The following is a 20,607-nucleotide window of genomic DNA, read 5'->3' as shown; positions in this document are numbered from 1 at the left end:
TTTACAGTAACCATAGGAGAGCGAAATTTTCCACCCCAGAATGTGTCTCTTTGACATGAGGATTATTTTATGTTGATTATTCTTAAGAAACAGAAGACTCAGGAATTCTTTCTTTTTACTTCCTCCTTAACTGCTGAAAGAATTTAGATAAAGGGCTTGATCCAGGAACAGCAAGTTCACCAGAGACACCTACAAAGAATATGGGTCAGGTGTAGGTCGGGGGGTACTCGGCAGGGCCTGGAGATCAAAGTCCTCTTTGTGTCCCACTGTCTCTGCATAATCAAGGAAACATTTGCTTACCAAACATTTGCTTTTTCATCTTCCTGTGAATTGCCTTCATAACCTATGAAGTCCCAGACTCTACAGCCTTCTCCTTAGTCCAGGATGACATATATGCTTCATTTTACCTGACTGTCTTTGGAATCTCTCATGTTCTGATTCCCTGTACGTACATGATTAAATTTGGTTTTTCTCCTGTTAATCTGTCTCATGTAAATGTAACTATTAGGCCAGCCAGAAAAACCTGCAAGGGTAGAGGGAAATTTTTTCCTTCCCCAACATAATTACTGTGCTATACCATAATATGGTATGATATATAGCACAGTAGTTTTATAGTAATTTACATGTTAGTTTGACAGAGGAATGATGATAACACTGACTATTCCCATTCAAGAACATGGCATATGTGTAGGAAAACATGACAACCCAAAATCTATGAGATGCAGCAAAAGCAGTTCTAATAGGGAAGTATATAGCAATACAATCCTACCTCAAGAAACAAGAAAAATCTCAAATAAACAACCTAAGCTTACACTCAAAGCAACTAGAGAAAGAAGAACAAACAAAACCCAAAGTTAGTAGAAGGAAAGAAATCATAAAGATCAGAGCAGAAATGAATGAAATAGAAATGAAAAAAACAATAGCACAGATCAATAAAAATAAAAGCTGGCTCTTTGAGAAGATAAACAAAATTGATAAACCTTTAGCCAGATTCATCAAGAAAAAAGGGAGAGGACTCAAATCAATAAAATTAGAAATGAAAAAGAAGTTACAACTGAAACCACAAAAATACAAAGGATCATAAGAGATTACTACAAACAACTCTATGCCAATAAAATGGACAACCTGGAAGAAATGGACAAATTGTTAGAAAGGTATAACCTTCCAAGACTGAACCAGGAAAAAATAGAAAATATGAACAGACAAATCACAAGTAATGAAATTGAAACTATGATTAAAAATCTTCCAACAAACAAAAGTCCAGGACCAGATGGCTTCACAGGCAAATTCTATCAAACATTTAGAGAAGAGCTAACACCTATCCTTCTCAAACTCTTCCAAAAAATTGCAGAGGTGGGAACACTCCCAGACTCATTCTACGAGGCCACCATCACCCTGATACCAAAACCAGACAACGATACCACGAAAAAAGAAAACTACAGGCCAATATCACTGATGAACATAGATGCAAAAATCCTCAACAAAATACTAGCAAATTGAATCCAACAGCACATTAAAAGGATCATATACTATGATCAAGTGGGATTTATCCCAGGGATGCAAGGATTCTTCAATATATGCAAATCAATCAATGTGATACACCATATTAACATATTGAAGAATAAAAACCATATGATCATTTCAATAGATGCAGAAAAAGCTTCTGACAAAATTCAACACCCATTTATGATTAAAACTCTCCAGAAAGTGAGAATACAGGGAAACTACCTCAACAGAATAAAGGCCATATATGACAAACACATAGCAAACATTATTATCAACGGTGAAAAACTGAGACCGTTTCCTCTAAGATCAGGAACAAGACAAGGGGGTCCACTCTCGCCACTTTTATTCAACTTAGTTTTGGAAGTCCTAGCCGTGGCAATCAGAGAAGAAAAAGAAATAAAAGGAATCCAAATTGGCAAAGAAGTAAAACTGTCACTGTTTGCAGATGACACGATACTTTACATAGAAAATACTAAAGATGCCACCAGTAAACTACTAGAGCTAATCAATGAATTTAGTAAAGTTGCAGGATAAAAAATTAATATACAGAAATCTCGTGCATTCCTACACACTAACAACAACAAAAGATCAGAAAGAGAAATTAAGGAAATAATCCAATTTACAATTGCAACAAAAAGAATAAAATACCTAGGAATAAACCTACCTAAGGAGGCAAAAGACTGTATGCAGAAAACTATAAGATACTGATGAAAGAAATCAAAGATGACACAAACAGATGGAGAGATATATCACATTCTTGGATAGGAAGACTCAATACTGTGAAAATGACTACACTACCCAAAGCAATCTACAGATTCAGTGCAATCCCCATCAAATTACCAATGACATTTTTCATAGAACTAGAACCAAAAATCTTACAATTTGTATGGAGACACAAAAGACCTTGAATAGCAAAAGCAATCTTGAGAAAAGAAAAAAAAAAAACAGCACTGGAAGGATCAGGCTCCCTGACTTCAGACTATACTACAGGGCTACAGTAATCAAGACAGTATAGTACTGGCACAAAAACAGAAATATAAATCAATGGAACAGGATAGAAATCCCAGAGATAAACCCACGCACATATGGTCACCTAATCTATGACAAAAGAGGCCAGAATATACAATGGAGCAAAGACAGCCTCTTCAGTAAGTGGTGCTGGGAAAACTGGACAGCTACATGTAAAAGAATGAAATTAGAACACTCCTGAACACCATACAGAAAAATAAACTCAAAATGGATTAAAGACATGTAATGTAAGGCCAGACATGTATAATGTATGTAAGGCCAGACAGTATAAATGTAAGGCCAGACAGTATAAATCTCTTAGAGGAAAACACAGGCAGAACACTCTATGATATAAATCAAAGCAAGATCCTTTTTGACCCACCTCCTAGAGTAACGACAATAAAAACAAAATAAACAAATGGAACCTAGTTAAACTCAAAAGCTTTTGCACAGCAAAGGAAACCATAAACAAGACAAAATGACAACCCTCAGAATGGGAGAAAATATTTGCAAACGAAGCAACTGACAGAGGATTAATCTCCAAAATATACAAGCAGCTCCTGCAGCTCAATATCAAAAAAACAAACAACCCAATCCAAACATGGGCAGGAGACTTAAATAGACATTTCCCCAAAGAAGATATACAGACTGCCAATAAACACATGAAAGGATGCTCAACATCACTAATCATTAGAGAAATGCAAATCAAAACTACAATGAGGTATCACCTCACACCGGTCAGAATGGCCATCATCACAAGATCGACAGACAATAAATGCTGGAGAGGGTGTGGAGAAAAGGGAACCCTCTTGCACTGTTGGTGGGAATGTAAATTGATACAGCCACTATGGAGAACAGTATGGAGGTTCCTTAAAAAACAAGAGTTATTGAAAGACAAGAGTCCTGCTTTGTGCCTTTCAATAACATTTTATGGTTTTCTTTCTATATGCTCGTTTCTTATTAAATTTATCCCTAGGTATTTTATAGTTTGGGGACACATATAAATAGGATATTTCCCCTTTTACAGTATCTGTTTATTGCTGATATAAAGAAAAACTATTACATACTTACACTGCATCCAAATAACCAACCAACCAATTTACTTAAAATAAATTTCTTGGACTCTCTATTATACAATCATACTGTACATAAATAGTGGAAAATTTATCACTTCCTAATATTTATACTTTTGTATTGTTCTTGTTTTATTACATTGGCTAATACTTGCAGAATAATGATGAATAATGATGGTGATCATCATAAGTATTCTTTTTTTTTTTTTTTTTTTTTTTTGCGGCACGCGGGCCTCTCACTGCTGTGGCCTCTGCCATTGCGGAGCACAGGCTCCGGACGCGCAGGCTCAGCGGCCATGGCTCACGGGCCTAGCCGCTTCGCGGCATGTGGGATCTTCCCGGACTGGGGCACGAACCCGCGTCCCCTGCATCGGCAGGCGGACTCTCAACCACTGCGCCACCAGGGAAGCCCCATCATAAGTATTCTTGTCATGGCCTGAATACATTCGTGTACATTTAGGACTTCAATATTTAATATGATGCTGATTGTTAGTTTCTGTTTTTCAAATCTGTTTAAATTCTCCTATTGCATGAAGTCTTTATCATTCCATTGACATACCTCTTTCTTCAAGTAAAGAGTTACTTCTTTACTCTGCTTTATTTTGAACTGGATAACCAAGCACTTAGTAACTTGACATAGTTCTTTTAAACTTCAGGTAGTTTTTAAAATTTACGTTACTTACATCAAAACATTAACGGCTAAAAGAACATTTATGGTTGAAGCTAGCAAGAGGTTGAGACTTTTAGAAAGCCCTAAAAATCCAATCTTCTCTCCCCTCCCCCAAAAAGATATAAAAAGTTCCACACAAGAATACAGTACTCATTTAGTGACAGTCAGCTTCCTTATATCCCTTACTCAAAGTTCTACTAGGTTTTCTTTGCGTGAGAACAGCGCAATATTGTAATTATATCAAACACTGCTAAAAGCTTAAGAACAACCTCATGTAACTGCAATTTTCTAAACTACAATTTATACATTAAGTAAGGGTAGTTGGACTCTTCTCGGCATCCTCAGGCTAAAAGTTCACAGCCAAGATGGGGGAAGATAGTAGTCAAACAATATAAACTTAAAGTCACTGCAGAGTGGACATTTTTATTTTTAATCCTCAAAAAGGTTATGCATTTTAAAATCATTTTATGTTAACTTTCACAGCACTAATCCCTGCAAGACAGTGTTTTGACAGGGGTCTTATTTTAACTCCATGTTTTATGATGGAAAGCAGAACTACATTACGAGCACATTATTTAGAATACACGTAAGTCCTAAGTAGGGATAGGCTAGATAACTCATTGAAAATAAATTTGCACTTTGTGGCACACAAAGAAACAGTTAAGGTCAGGTTAGACATTCCTAAAGTTCAAAACTCCTTTCGAAACTGTTTACTCTTCTTATTTAACTACTCTTTTAATTAATGAATTATTGCCTCAAAAAACCACCAAGCAAATATGCCAATGTTTACCATAAAAAGCCTAGAGGAAATCCAGACATGTTTACCAGTAGATAAGTTATTCAGTAAACTGATGTGTATTATTAACTTTTCATTTAAAAAAACATTTATTTAGTGCTGGTTACACGCTAAGCATAGGGCTATGTGATAATGGTGGTACAGAATGGAAGTGCACATTTAGGAAGCAGTAAAGCACAGTGCTAAGCGCAAAGGCTCGCTGCTGGGGCTTAGACTCAAATCTCTGCTCCCCCCTTGCACTAGCTGTTAGCCTTTGGGCAACTACTAACTCAGTTTCTTCACCTGTAAAATGGGGTGTATTATGGCAACTGCGTCCTAGGGTTGGTATAAGACATATTAACATATACATAAAACACAGAGGAAGTCCCCAGCAGGATGCCCAGCACACAGCAGGTCCTCAAGATGTGGGTGGGGCCAGCATACTGGAGACCTTGCACCGTGCAGGACAGTCCCACAAAGATCTGTCCCCTGCCCCACCTGACTTTCCTTCCACTCTCGTAGTTGGAAGACATGATGGTGATTATATGACCTTAGAGCCCTCCCCACAATCTGTTTTACATAAAAACTCCAAATCAAGCTATCAATAGCTATCATTTTTAAGGAATGCAAACAAGAGTGCAAACTGAAGGAAAGTTAACTTTGTTTTCTTTGGAACTTTGCCAAGAGATGTTCACTTTGGCAGAAGATCGCATCACCAATGCCGATAACCACTTGTGACATCTGAGGTGCCGAAAACACGCCTAATCCTTCTGCACCTGTGGCTGTCCTGTGAACGAATTCTTGTGTATGTGCAAGCACTACTCAGAATATCTTTTAGCGTAGTCGAAGTAGTTTTCCTAATAAATACACACTGAAATACATATCATGTTACCATAAAATAGTTTTATATCACAACTAACATATTACATTGTGTTTTGAAATTACCTGTAGAAGGTTATAGTACCTGAGTTTTATTGACGATAGTCAAGTGTTTGGTATAAAAAGAGGGAATGGCTATGCTGAGTTTGAGAACACACTGGGCTACATAACTCATTCAAAGTCACAGCTGATACGGAACAGAGCTGGTATTCGAACCGGGGTTGTCCTTAGAATGCACGTTTGTAATTTTTATACTTCTGAGGTGGAAAATTAATGGATGCTCCCCAGCTCCATGGAGTTCTTTGAATTGGGGAGTCATTTACTAGATATTTACTCAGAAGCTCAGAATACCGCAGTGAACAAAAGGGCCAAAGACCCAGTGCCTTAAAGGATTTATATTCAGTGGAGAGACAGACAGTGTTCACACAAATGCCTGCATGTCTAGTGGAGCAGCACAGAGGATGGGGGTGCTGTGGGGGGGCGGGTGCTCTTTCAGCTAGAATGCATGCAGAAGGCCTCCCTGACACATAAGCAGAGACTTGAGAGAGGCAAGGGAGCAACCCATGTAGTTATGAGAGAGCTTTGAGAGTGAGAACAGCACGTGCAAAGGCCCTGATGTGGAAGGCGGCGGGGAGCACCCATGCCAGATGCTCAGCAAAATGGGGGAAAGGCAGGGCAGGAGATGAGATCAGAGGGGCAGATGGTGGAAGAGATTATGTTTGGGTTTATTCTGAAAGCTACAAAGCCGGATGGTCTTAGCCGAGTCAGGATGGAGTGTGACTCGGGCTTCAATAGGACCACTCTGGTGGCATTATGGAAACAGACTCTGCGGTCAGGGAGGGGTGCAGGGTGGCTGTCACACAGCCCAGGAGAGAGATGGTGGTGACCTGAACCAGGTGGGGCAGCCATGTGCCAGGTGTGGTTGGGTCACATCCGTTGTGATGGACTGGGTTTGGGGTGTGAGTAAAAAAGAGGAAGGAAGAATGATTTCAAGGCCTTTGACAAAAGCACCCAGAAGAATGAAACTGTCATCAACTGAGATGGGGAAGCAGGATTGGGACCTATGGAAAGAGAATCAAAAATATGGCTTAGAAATTTTTAAGTGTGAGGAGGCATCTGGATATATGGTGGTCAAGGAAAGGTCCTGGCTACGTGTGGAGATGGTCAGTCAGGTCCTAGGGTGAAAGTATAGGGCAGCAAGAGAAAGGATCTGAGGATGAGCCCAGGCACCGGGACGATGCTTCAGCAAAGGAGCCTACAGAGGAAGGGGTAGCTGGAGGAGGGGCAGAGGTTTTAACAAGGGAAAATTCTTGTTTTATGTTATTCACATGTAGGATGTTACCAGCATATCTAATCCTTTCCTAGGGTAAAACTCTTGCACAAGTGCACCAGGAGATAAGAGCAAGAATGTCTGCTCATCACAACATTTCCTATTTATAATAACACAACAACTGGAAACAACCTAAATATCTGTTGACAAGAGAACGGAGAAGTGGTGGTATATTCACAGTTGCTAGATGCAACTGGTTAGAGAAGATACAACACCACATTACTTTTGTAAATTCTAAAATCCTTTTCCTGTTATTTCAGTAGTGAGCAAGTAAGACTTTAAAATTTAAAGAGGGAACTGTACTGGGTATCATATGCACCTGTGAGTTTGCTGGGTTCCAGGGCATTCTGCTTTCTCCCTGGTAACTATACAGCATTTCCAGAAGGACTCCAGAAGGATCCCCATATTTCCAGAAGGATTCCCCTAACCCAAAGGAGTCATCAGATCTGCTCAGAATCTCAGATCCCTTCTATGGATAATGGTCCTAAACGCCTTTGTCTGAGAAGGGAACAAGCAGTAGTGTTTTCCATTGTCAGAACACAGATATTCTTCACTTGAAAGAATGCATTAGTATTTGTGAAGGTTTATCTTAAAAGTAAAGATCGTCAGCATCTTAACGTGGTAACAGCAGCTGGCGTCCACTGTTCTGTTTGGGCCAGAGTCACCAGGGTCTGTGCTTTTCCAGCATTACTGCACTAAGCCCTGAAAACAAGCCTTGAGTTAGGTAAGGAGAAACCAAGATTCGGGGAGGTTACTCGTCCTCCCTAAGGTCACAGTGGGCACACAGCAGACAGCAATTCAAATCCAGGCGGCTGAAGCCTGCAATCTAATTCGTGTGGCTGCACTCCATTTCCTGGAGTTTCAGTATTCTAGCAGAAAATGACCAATAAACCATACTGGAGTCAAAATGAACACCCCCCACACCCAAATTAGTCTAACTTAATATTATTCTAAGTGAATTCCACTCAAGCATTGGAAGATCAGGTTGTAAAATTTGGTGACCTGTAATTAAGAGGTCCTACTCCTAAGTTTTAAAAAAGTTTATGAAAATCGTTGATATATACTAAAGAATATATGTAAGTTAGCAGCAATAACTAAAAACCCGAGCATCAACACCCCAAATCCAGGACAGTGGGCACTTCTAGTGGGGAGGGCAGAGAAATGAGATTGGGGTGGGGGGCATGACTTCTAATAATTTCCCATCACACGTGGGATCTTCCCGGACCAGGGACTGAATGTGTGTCCCCTGCACTGGCAGGTGGATTCTTAACCACTGCGCCACCAGGGGAAGTCCCTTTTTTAAAAAAATCAGTCTGTAGTCCATGGCAGTTTATCTATTCTGAAGGCTGGTCATTTGTCTGTTATCTTTGAAAATGTTTCCTCCCAATCTGTCACATGCCTTTTTAATCTTGTATCTTTTATCATGAAAAATTTATTTTTAAAATGTATTCCAAGTTACCAATCTTTTTGAGTTTGAGCATTTTTTTATCTTAAGAGAGTCTCCTATATACAACGACTTTTCTATGGACATAAATTCATACTCAGACTTCAGACAAACCTGTACTACGGCATTTAACTTCTGTAGATGGAGGTTAAAATGGGGGTCTTTTGCCTGACACCCCAAAACCATGTCAATTGCTCACGTGTCAAAGGACAACGCTAGACCTAGCAGCACGTGCAAAGGAATTGTTTGAAAATACACTTTGCATCCCTTAGTCCAAGAGATACCTTTCAGAGAAAGGGGTTGACAAGAAATCGTGGGGAAGGATTTCTTCAAAGAAAGTTATGGACGTGCCAGCCCCACTCCACGCCTCCAGTGGGAAGGAGGCAGAGCTGCTGCCCCTTTTCTGGAGCTAGTGAGTGAGGCTGTAGCAGAACAACTGGAAAGAATCAAGAGTGACACTGCCATCAGGGACACGGGTGGACCGGGGTATGAAAAACGTCCATGAGCTGAAAAGAAACAGCCCATGACGGGGTTGTGCGAGAGATGTAACTGCATTCCCACTGATGGTAGGTCAGAGGTCGAAGGGCTGTGGTACCCTGAGACCAGGTGTGGAACCAGCAGCAGGATTTTCAGAAGACAGAGGTCTTCTGCCAAGAGTGTGGAAGAGGCCAGACTGGTACCATCGAATGGCCAACCTTCAACCCTGGAGGGGCCAGAGTGGACCTAAGTGCAAGGTGAGGGGCGTCAGAGAAGCAGCCACCTTCCCCATCCCACTGTCGCCTAGAGGCAGACCCAGGAAGGCAGGGTGAAGCTTCAATTTGAATGAAATTTGGAGTTTTCATGAGACTGGACCCATATCCTTTTAATAAAATGAGACTATTTTTGTGACCAAAGTGACTAGAGGAATGTTTTAAAAAATATTTTAAAGGAACCAGATATTAACTGGGAGCAAGAGCAATCTACCATAAATTTATTCCAAGTGCAAGGAATGAACCAGCCCACAGAGCGGGCTTGACCAGGCAGCGGGGAAAGAGCTTGTTCCTTATTCCCACTGTTCAGGACGCTGACTTTGCTCCCAGCATTTCACGGAGCTGCAGCATCAATTTGCCACCTTCGTGAGAGTTTAACACCACAGGCCTTGAGTCTTGTGGTCTGTACTGATCTAAGTCACTGGTGTTACACAGTTATACATAATGGACCATGATCTTTATATATTAAAAATAATATAAAAAGAGATATCTGTACACTCATATTCATAGCAGCATTATTCACAACAGCCAAAAGGTGGAAGAAACCCAAGTGTCCACGGACAGATGAATGGATAAACAAAATGCGTTACATACATACGATGGAGTATTGTTCAGCCTTAATCAATTACTAAGGGAGTTCTGACAAATGCTACAACATGGGTGAACTTTGAGGACGTTATGCTAAGTGAAATAAGCCAGTCCCAAAAGGAAAAATACTGGTATGAATTATCTAGAATAGTGATGTTCAGAGACTGAAAGTAGAAGGGTAGTTTCAGGCACTGGAGAGACGGGGAGTTGTTGTTCAACGGATACAGAGTTTTAGTTTTGCAAGATGAAGAGTCCTGGGGATGAATGATGGTGACGGTTGCACAACAATGTGAAAGCATTTCACTGAGTGGTACATTTAAAAATGGTTAAAATGGGAACTCCGTGGTGCTCCAGTGGGTAAGACTCCATGCCCCCAACAGAGGGAGCCCCAGTTTGATCCCTGGTCAGGGAACTAGATCCCGCATGCATGCCACAACTAAGAGTTCGCATGCTGCAACTATAAGATCCGACATGCTGCAACTAAAGATCCCGCACGCCACAACTAACACACAGCGCAACCAAAATAAATAAATAAATAAATATTTAAAAATTGGTTAAAATGATACATTTTATGTTCTGAGCATTTTGCCACAGTTGAAAATAAAAACTAAATAAAAAAGGAAATTTAACCTCCATCAGTCATGTATCAATAATGGAGTGAATAATGAGAAGTGGCTAAGAATTATCCTGTCTTACCATGTGTCAGGTGCCATGCCAGGACTTATACATGGTCTCATTTAATCCTCATTTCAAACCTATGAGGCAAGTCCTATTAAAATCCTTACTTTACAGATAAGGAAACTGAGGCACAGAAGGGTTACCTTGCCTAAAGTTACACAACTTGAAAGGAGTTGACAGAGATACTCTGATTCTAGAACTAGGCTTCTAAACCTCTGGCAGTGGGCAGATTTCACTGTCACTGAACTATCTCCCATTTACAGCCTCTTAGACTAGAAGAGATCATAGAAACAATTCACATAATTATTGACATTTGCATAGTTCTCCAGGTTTAAAAGCACTTTCTCTTTTGATATTACTCATTAAAATACTGCAGCACAGGTATTCTCCTTTTATCAGAGAGGACACAGAGACTAGAGAAGTTAAGTAAATGGCTTCAAGTCATGTTACCAGGCAGGGTTCCGATTCCACAGCTTCTAACTCTGGGTCCATGGCTAACCATCCAGATCCAATTCCTTGTCTAGTCCAGCTTCTCATTTTTCAGATGAGACTGCCTACAAGGGACACGCCCAAAGATGCTAATGGCTTGTCCAAGGTCACACAGAGACCTAGTATGTTCTGTGCGCATCACCAGCACATGCCTTTAAAAATCCTTAGCCACGACAACACATATTCTATAAATATGTGTTGATAAAGGAAGGATTGGTACAGAGGCAGAGAGCTCTGTCAGCATAAAATAGAGGGCTTTTTTCCAGAAGCTCTTTTATTTGTGGAGTTGATGCTTTAGAACCTACACTTCACGTAAGCGTCCAAGTTTTCAGTGCCTGCCCTTACTCAACCTCCCCCATTAGCTCTACAATTATGCTGTTATCAATTGAGCAAATCCACTTAGACAGCATGTCTAGCTACTCTCATAGCGGATTTCGTACCCAAGCAGCAAAGTACACGAGAGCTGTATAATGCAGACCTTTGAGAAATGAACTACATAAATCCTCATTTGATCCTGACTGTATGTCTATAAGGAATTCTTAAAACAGACTCAGCCACCCCGAGTGATCTTTTTAACGGCCGAGTGTAAAAATGCAGAGCTAAGATCTTCTGTCCAGCAGAATCTTTTCATGTAAAATAACTCACTTCTGAGATACAAGGCTAACGATCAGTGTGAAAAAAGCAATTGCTAGACTTGATTAAAGACACTCACGCAGTGAATGTAAACTACTTGTTGGCATGTGAAAATCTGCCAGTGTAATGGCTCAGATGTCAAATTAAGGTGATATTCCATGAATCCTTGTTTATCTTTTTCTTTCTTACAACCTTAATATTGTGGGTGGGATTGGGGCTGGCACGGACTGAGCAAACTCTATGGCAGTGTCCCCCTCTTTATGACTGGAATGTCCAACAAAACCCAGAGAGAAGCAGGTACCACAAAGAAGACCTTCACAGCAGCAAAACATCTGAGGCCTTACTAATAAAAATGTCCTAGTCTAATGGTTGGGAATCTCCCCTCCATTAGGCCACAAAACCACACTCGGATTCAATGAAGAGCCGACTGATTTCATTTCAAGTAATCAGTATTACTATTACTGCTAGTATTGGTTAACATTTAATGAGCATTTTCTCCTGTTAAATTACACACACAGTATGCTCCAGCAGGGCAGGACTAGGTCTGCTTTGCTCACCGCGTAGCCACAGGTCTGAGTCGCATGCCTTGTATGTGTTAGGTTGTCAATAAATATTTGTTGAATGAATAAATAATCTCATTTGGTTTTCCAAATAACCCTATAAGGTTTGATACAATATTGTTATCACCATTTCTCAGCTGAGAAAGCTGAGGCTCAGAGGTCATTACATTGTACCCAAAGTCACGTGGTCAGCAAGTGTCAGAGCTTATATTCTAAACCACATGCACCTGACATCAAAATCTATGGTTCGACCACAATGTCATGTCACTAGGACAGCCCAGACCTTAGGGTTTTTCCGGTACTGAGGCCATCTCTGAAAGGTGGGCTTACAAGAATATATTTCAAGTCAGAATGGATCTCACTCTGTTCCAGCCATCACCTTTCAGATTTCTTCAATATTCTTCAAAAACTACATTTAAAAAAAGTGACTTACCTACATATCCTTCTTCACCAACCAGTTTCAGGGCAATTTTATCAGCCAACACTGAAGAGTTGCCGTGGGCAATGTTGGCAAAGGGGCCAGCGTGCACAAATACAGGCGTCCCCTGTGGAAGCGGAAGAGCAAATTTTAAAAAGCTATGAGAGGGGCTTCCTTGGTGGCGCAGTGGTTGAGAGTCCGCCTGCCGATGCAGGGGACGCCGGTTCGTGCCCGGGTCCGGGAAGATCCCACGTGCCGCGGAGCCGCTGGACCCGTGAGCCATGGCCGCTGAGCCTGCGTGTCCGGAGCCTGTGCTCCGCAACGGGAGAGGCCACAACAGTGAGAGGCTCGCATACCGCAAAAAAAAAAAAAAAATCTATGAGAATCAGTTATTTCCTACTATAATTTTGATAAGCCACTGTTTTAGCTGTCTCAGTGACCATGAGATAAACCTTATTTCATATTATTCTGCATTATATTGTTATAAAGAATGGAATTAAATCTTAATGGTCTAAGAGGCTTGTTTAAATTGTTTATCCCCATTAAGAAATTAACCAATTCAAGAAAAATCTAATCATAAAATCAACACAATAAATGAATCGTGGGAATCATGGCAGGGCAAGTACATTTTATTATAAGCCATTTTTATATTTACAATAATAATCTTATTCTGATTTTTAAAAACTGTCTTTCTCATTGTTCCTCTTACCTGTTAATTTTTTAAGTTAAGTCACCTGGTAATTATTAAAACAAAAGAAAAATTTCACCCATACTAAAATGTTAGTTACTAAAAAGACAAAAAAAAAACAAGGGAATTCTCAAAAACTTTAGATTTTAATTATTTAAACAAAATCTGTCACATAGTCATTCTTACTTTCATTTCTACACTTCTCTTTTGTCAAAGAGAAGAGACTGTAGCCCTCGCTAAAAAAAATCACCCACGTGCATTAAATTGTTTAGGCTGTATTCAGAGTCAGCTGGGGTCACTGAGGTCTGTGTGCGTGAACCCTGGCTCCACCTGTGAAAATACAGGTTGCCCTTTCACTGACATGGGGGAGGCAGGGAGTGATGCAGGGGATGGGGCCTGGGAACCATGGAAAGGTCCCATGAACCAGGATGGGCTGTGGGCGAGCATGTTTCAAAGCTGAGAGAGGTGAACAAAAGCAGGAAGAAAGGCAGTGAAAGAAAAATCGTCACTGAGAGTGAAAAGGAATTGATCAAATCCACTCAGAGTTTTCTATTTACGTTTCCCCCCAAAGTCCTCAGGAGGGACAGTCACAGAGTACGGATACGGCCATACAAATGTCTGTGGAAATAATACAGTGGGATACGTGTCTATGGAAATGCATACATGCATGTTTACTGTCTAGATATCCACCTGTCTACCCATCTATAGTTTCTCACGTCTATGCAGATAAGCCTTTTAAGTGCTTTGACGGAAACACTGTTTAAAAGGTATTAACGCCTCCATCACCTCCTAGCCTTTGCCAGTCCTAGGACGTGGCTGCCTGTGGAAAGCTAGTAGCGGAGCTAATGAGAAAAGTTTAAAGACACAAGGTCACAGGCTCCACCCCTGGGTGGGCGGCTGGCTTCATTCTCCTATGCCCTGCAACCCTCATCCTGGCCATCTGTCTGAGAAGCACCTGGTACCAGTCTCCAGGGCGACAGGTGACAGGGTATGGCTGGATCAGCATAAACACACCGCTATTCCTGGGATAGCCACTCCAGGGACTAGATGGGCAGCATTTAATTTTAATTTAAAATGAAATTAAAAGCCACACGGATTAATCACGAAAGCAGTATCAGAGCCCTGGTTTTTGAACTCCCAGTATGTGGTTTAAATAGAAAAATTCTTAGACCATCATTGCTGGACATTCAAACACAGACACAAATACACACTCAACTGATATTTATACTTATATGATGCAGTATACAGAGTTAATACTTTAAGAAATTCTATCACTAACCCAAAGACATAAAAATATCTATCGTGAGTTCAATATTTTATTTTATATGCAGAACATTTAGGAAAGTAGTAACAGGAAATATCTTGATTTCTATGATGACAAAGCTGTGAATATTCTCTTTAAACATTTCATAAGATTAAAATTTCAGTTGCTCTTTGCTGACCAGAGATCTAAAAGAGCATTATCCAAAGAACTTTCTGCAGGGCTCTAAACATTCTGTATCTGCACTATCTCATGCAACAGTCACCATCCACAGGTGGCTACGCAGCACTTAAAGTGCGGCTGGTGAAAATAAATAAATAAGTAGAAATAGAACTAGTATGACTGCAGAACTGAATTTTAAACTTTATTTAATTTAAACTAATTTAGATTGAAATAACCACAAGTGGCCAGGAGCTCCCATATTGGACAAAAGACTGCAGCAAGTGGGTGTTTTCCTCAACACTGCATATGGTTAACCCATGGTAAAATGTTAAGATCTCTTATCCTCTCTCTTCCACCGGGAAGTTCTCAAGCTTATATGTATACAAAAATCACCCAGGGTATCCAAGCCTTACCTGCCAGACATTCTAGAGTTCACTGTGTCTGGGGGAGAGCTTGGCATCAGCATCTTTAAATCCTTCCATGAGATTCTAACGTGCAGCCAGGGTTGAGAACTACTGGTCTCCGGGCACCTTGCAGCAATGGAACCCTTGATAACCTCCTCTGGGACTAACAGTCAAGTGTGTTCAAACATGAGCACTAAAGCAGAATCTGTACATTAACCAGTGATTTTTGGATCATTTGTTGATTTAGGTTCCTACTGCCACTGATTAGCCACGTTAATGTGGAATGAATATTTAGGACGCAGGTAGCAGAGTTCATACATGCAGATATTTTAACGGAATGCTGTGTTCATTTTTCAAACAATGCCCATTGCCTGTGACATCAAAATGACGTCACAAATGTGAGCACAGTTAAGAACTGCTTAGGGGCAGTCCAACCCAGTAATTCATTCAACTAACAAGAAACTAGCCTTTTAGAGTGGGATATGTATTAAAGGTGGGAGTAAGTTTTAATCTAAGAAAGATCATTATTTAAAACAGTAAGCTGATCATCCCTAATGATGATGATAATGTGTTCATTTTTGAGGGGGAAATGTTATGATGAAGCAATATCATGTCTCTTTATACATTTTTTCTCATTCATTTAGTTATTTATCTAACATGTATATATTTTTAGGAGCAATGGAGTAAAAACAATAAATATCCATTTAATTCTTCAGCAAGTGTTTACTGAGCACTTAATATGTGTGAGGAACTTTCTAGGAGCTGGCGATACGATGGTGAACAAGATGGAAAAAGTCCTGCTCTCATCCTGGTGGGAGGAGAAATACAGTAAACAAAAAAAGAAATAGGGGCTCTCAGATGATATCTTGTGCCATGTAGAAAATGACAAGAAGGTGGGTTTTGGGCTTGAACCACTGACCAGGTTTGGGGGATGGAATGAGTTGGGAGGAGGTAGGAGGTGGATAGGAATCAAAGATGCTTTTTTTATGCATAACTTTGAAATGCCTTTTACCCACCCTAGCAGCTCGTGGTAACCACACCTACAAGTCTGAAATGCGGAGGTCAGGAGATTCAGAGCCAGAGTTCAAGGGTTATCACATGGCTGATACTGCAGGAAAGCGCAGCTGGAGAAGTGAGAAGAAGGCAGCGAAAGAGACGGAGGAGAGGCCACCGAGAAGGTCCAGGAAAGCAAGGCGTCAAAAGCAAGAGAGCAAGCGCTCCAGAAGGAAAAGCATCGGCTGTGTCAGCCCCCACTGAGCAAGCCATATACAAAAAACGACCTTCTTAAAAAAGTGGAGCACAGCACACTTTCCTAGAAAACATTTCTCAGCATTACTCTGTGTGTGTGTGTGTGTGTGTGTGTGTGTACGTTTGAGTTTACTGAATACTCTGCGTTTTGCTTGGAGAGAAAAAAGACAACAAACCTAAACTCCCCAAACTTAAGGATTATGAGAAGCTAAGTCAAAAAAAAAAAAAAAAAGCAACATAGAAAACATCATGTAAACGTGATAAACGTGGCTACACAAGTTACTGAGATATCAGACACTGAGTTTCTAAGTTTCTCCTCTGGTCAATTAGTAATTAGCCAAGATATGAACCATATCAAAGAAGTCTGAGCTTTTGGGGGGATGACCAAGCTGTTATTCTGATGCTCCTCATGGGCTCACATTGGCTGGAAGTGCTCACGTGTGGAAACGCACAAGCAACCTAGTTAGTGCAAGTCTGTTGACAATGTCTATGAAATGAAAATCACTTACTTCTAGGGTCTGCATCAGATTTGGTTTTATCGCGTCTTTCATCAGAACAGTCAAAGCACCTGTCACCCCCTGAAGGAAAGGGAGAAAAAAGCCCACTTATTTAGATTATTGACAAAAGATCGTTCGCACAAGGGTCTCTCAGCCTCTTCTCACCAGCCTACCTCCTAGGTGGGCATCCCCACCGGCCGCCGTCACCTCTGAGCTACAGGTGACACAGTGCTCTTGCCTCTGTCTATGTCTCCTCCACCTGAATGGATGCCAACCCTTCTAAGATGTGATGGGGAAGTAGTAGTCATCGCATTTTTTTAAAAAAACCTCCTTTGACGGAAATAAGAGGCTTGCCATACCTTTCAATTTGCAACTATGCACATCATGTTTCATTACCAGAGATTACACTGTTGCCCCGAGAAATCAGATGAAGAACAAAAACAAGGCTTGTTACACAGAGGGAACGAAGAAAGGGAAAGGGACGTGTCTAAAGGCACCCATTCTGGTTTCCCACCCTCTCTCGACCTCTCATCCCACAGATAACCGAAGGCACTCAGAACACTGTTGCATTGGAAAGGCTCCTCCTTTTCTGTCTCTCGTGCTATGTCTGCCTAGAAGGGAGCTGATGCCACTTGTACATAGATTGTGGCTGCTTCCTTCCAATGCTATAATGCTTGAGTTGGGCTCTCTCGAAGCTCCCTATCCCATTCCTGGAAAAGAAGAGGTGGAGGAAGAGACACAGCAGGGATGAAGTCGGAGAGCTACTGGGGAAACTATTTGTGCCAAAGAAGGCCACAAAGGGAAGCTTTTTTAAAAAAAAACTCCCTTCCACCTTTTCTAAGGACACTGGGCAAGTATCTTTCAACAGATTAGTCAGTTATGGGAAGGCCATAATACGAGCAAATGCATGTGAACATGGCCCTGAAAAAATAAATGTGGCATGCAACAGATCCTAACAGATAAGGTGGGAGAATCCAGAGACTCTTCAGCTCTCCAAGGTGCATTCGTTCATTACTTTCTCCTTCTACCTCCATCACCAACAATGTTAAGTGTTTCTCTTATATGATCAGTTTCTATTTTTGTATTTTTATAATATTTAATCATTGAAGATTTCTTTAAAAATCAAATTTACTTTCTACTTTATTGCAGAAAATAAACCTTGCAAGAACTGTAACCTTCCTATTATAAATATATGAAGAAATCAGGTACCTTCTGCAAACAAGAAACACAAAAGAAAACTAAAAAGAGTTAACTTTGGGTTTTTTTGGTCCAGATCCAAGAGTTTTATGACAAACCAAAGGAGTAACTTTAGGGAAATATTTGTGGATAAAGTTTCAAACTACTCCTGGCACGTATTTACTGATACCTAAGATTAAGAGGATACAGATAAATATTTATACAGAAACTATTATATGCAAGTCTAGAGACAAATGTTGAGGTGTCGATCATTTTTAAAAAGCAGTACTTTTACAGCAACCTGGGTTTGAGTTTTCTCTTTAAGCCTTATACTAAGCATTCCATGGGCTGCTGATATAAATGTATCTATTTAATCTACTTGACAAGACTCGAGTCATTCAGATTCATCTCTTCAAAAGAGCCAAAAGGTAACCAAGACATTTTGGCAAAGGTTTAAAATTATATCCCAAGGCCCTAGAATTAATAAAATATTAATTGCCTGTCTCCTTTTCACAACTGTTTTTCAATCATCAGTGTGCTTTTAAGATTCCATTATGGTACGTGACTCGATATATGGGAAAGTAAGCTTAAATTTAGAGTAATGGCTGCCTACGTTGTACTAAGTACTATGTGCTTATAAACACGTACAAGCAAATGAAATAGCCCCACCACCGATGGGGATTAACAGTAAAGTTGGCTATTAAAAAAAGGAAAAAAGAGGGCTTCCCTGGTGGCGCAGTGGTTGAGAGTCCGCCTGCCGATGCAGGGGACACGGTTCGTGCCCCGGTCCGGGAAGATCCCACATGCCGCGGAGCGGCTGGGCCCGTGAGCCATGGCCGCTGCGCCTGCGCGTCCGGAGCCTGTGCTCCATAACGGGAGAGGCCACAACAGTGAGAGGCCCGCGTACCGCAAAAAAAAAGAAAAAAAAAAAAGGAAAAAAGATTAGCATGCCAAATTACAAAAAGCACTAAGGAAGGTGGTGGTGTGCCATGAAAGCTTTGTAAGAAGCATCATTCCACGCAACAGAAAGCTACATGAGTAAGAATGACTAAGGCGGACCTCTGTTTTTATCACGTGAAACCCAAGTCGAAGGCACAAATTTAAACAAGCCAGGGTGCCCAGGGAGCAGGCTGGAGCCAAAAATGTGCCATTTTTAACTTAACTTTCCTTCCATGAAGGTGGAGTCACTTCTTATTCCTTGGAAAGGTGATGTGCCCTCAATTTAAAGCCAGCATAGATCACACTTTTTAAAAAAAGCTACAGGCTGCAGGAGGATGACCGCACCCCAGGCAGAGCAGAGATCAGGATTGGAAAGGATGGTGAAAAGCTCACGAAATAGGTTTCATAGGCTTTGGTTGCAGTCAGGCATAAGCATGTTATAAATGCCTGTGAGAAGATGATGAAGTTACAAGACAAACGGGATGGTGAGCAGGAAAACGTGTGCAGAAATTCTCTGAATTCCCATTATTACCCAGTGATGTAAGAGGAAGAAAACCTTCTCCTGATCCCAAAAGAACAGGGGCAGCGAGCTCTCTGGAGCTTCTGAGATGGACGTACCAAATCACCTGTCGTCACGGGCTGCCCGTTTCTGTCACTGGCCACCACCATTCTGCCCAGCCGCTCCTTCATGTCCGTGAGGCTGTCAGTCAGAGCCAGCACTGCCATGACCTCACTGGCCACGGCGATGTCAAACTGCGCCTGAAAAGGCAAAGCCAAGGTACTGGTCAGCTGCAGCTCCACCTGGATGGCCATTTCCATGGGGATCTGTATTACAGCAATTCCTGCAGGCCCAGGGTTTAACCCTCGATGGGCCGTTCTCAGAGGCACAAGTTTCCAGCACATGCCCGGTCCTGCGATCGGTGCTCCCTAGGGAGGCCACCCCTTCCTCCATTTGCTGTGCTGAGCACGGCCTGGCTGGGCCCCCCATTACGGCAGCTCACGGCGCTATGAGATTTGCTTCTGTAGCACGTTTCAGCCTCGGAATTATTAATGTGATGACGTGATGGACGCACGGCTCCACCAGTGGACTGTAAGTGCCATGAAGGCAGGGACCATTTGGGGAGGGACTGCTCCTGAGTCCCCAGCTTGGAGGCCTGAGTGTGAAATGCGGGAGGCATTCAATGCGTATCAGCAAAATAAAGGAAGAGTCTGCTGCCCACCCCTCTGTTAGTTACGTGTGTCAAGGGGGATGCACGTGTCTGCCCGCGAAGAGGTAAGCAGCAGATCGTGAAAAGAGAGGGTTCTGAGGCCAGTCTCCCAGACTTAGAGCTCAGCACAGCGGTGAGGAGACCCTCGACTTCTGTCATCCCCCCAGTCACAAGGTGACATGGAATCAGTTCTGAGCTGTCCACAGAGGCTTGGCCACGTCAGA

General features: G+C 41.4%; 1 protein-coding gene across 13 annotated transcripts in view; it reads right to left on the bottom strand.

The window, feature by feature from the left end:
- The window catches only part of MTHFD1L (methylenetetrahydrofolate dehydrogenase (NADP+ dependent) 1 like), a 227,690-nt gene that overhangs the window by 130,092 nt on the left and 76,991 nt on the right, over nt 1-20,607 (bottom strand). For 12 of the 13 annotated variants that reach the window (XR_013830711.1, XM_079938749.1, XM_079938748.1 and 9 more), the window contains 3 exons: nt 19,794-19,934; nt 17,073-17,141; nt 12,816-12,927 (listed from right to left, as the gene is read on the bottom strand). Coding sequence is in view for 12 of the 13 variants with exons in the window: in XM_079938749.1 (XP_079794875.1) it covers nt 12,816-12,927; nt 17,073-17,141; nt 19,794-19,934 (322 nt within the window). In the remaining variant the exon portion in view is untranslated. The remainder of the gene's footprint in view (nt 1-12,815; nt 12,928-17,072; nt 17,142-19,793; nt 19,935-20,607) is intronic. The other variant, XM_079938750.1, reaches the window with a different exon arrangement.

This window comes from Stenella coeruleoalba (assembly GCF_951394435.1).
Source record: "Stenella coeruleoalba genome assembly, chromosome: 12".
NCBI classification, from domain to species: Eukaryota; Metazoa; Chordata; class Mammalia; order Artiodactyla; family Delphinidae; genus Stenella; species Stenella coeruleoalba.
This window is presented reverse-complemented; position numbering and strand designations above follow the sequence as displayed.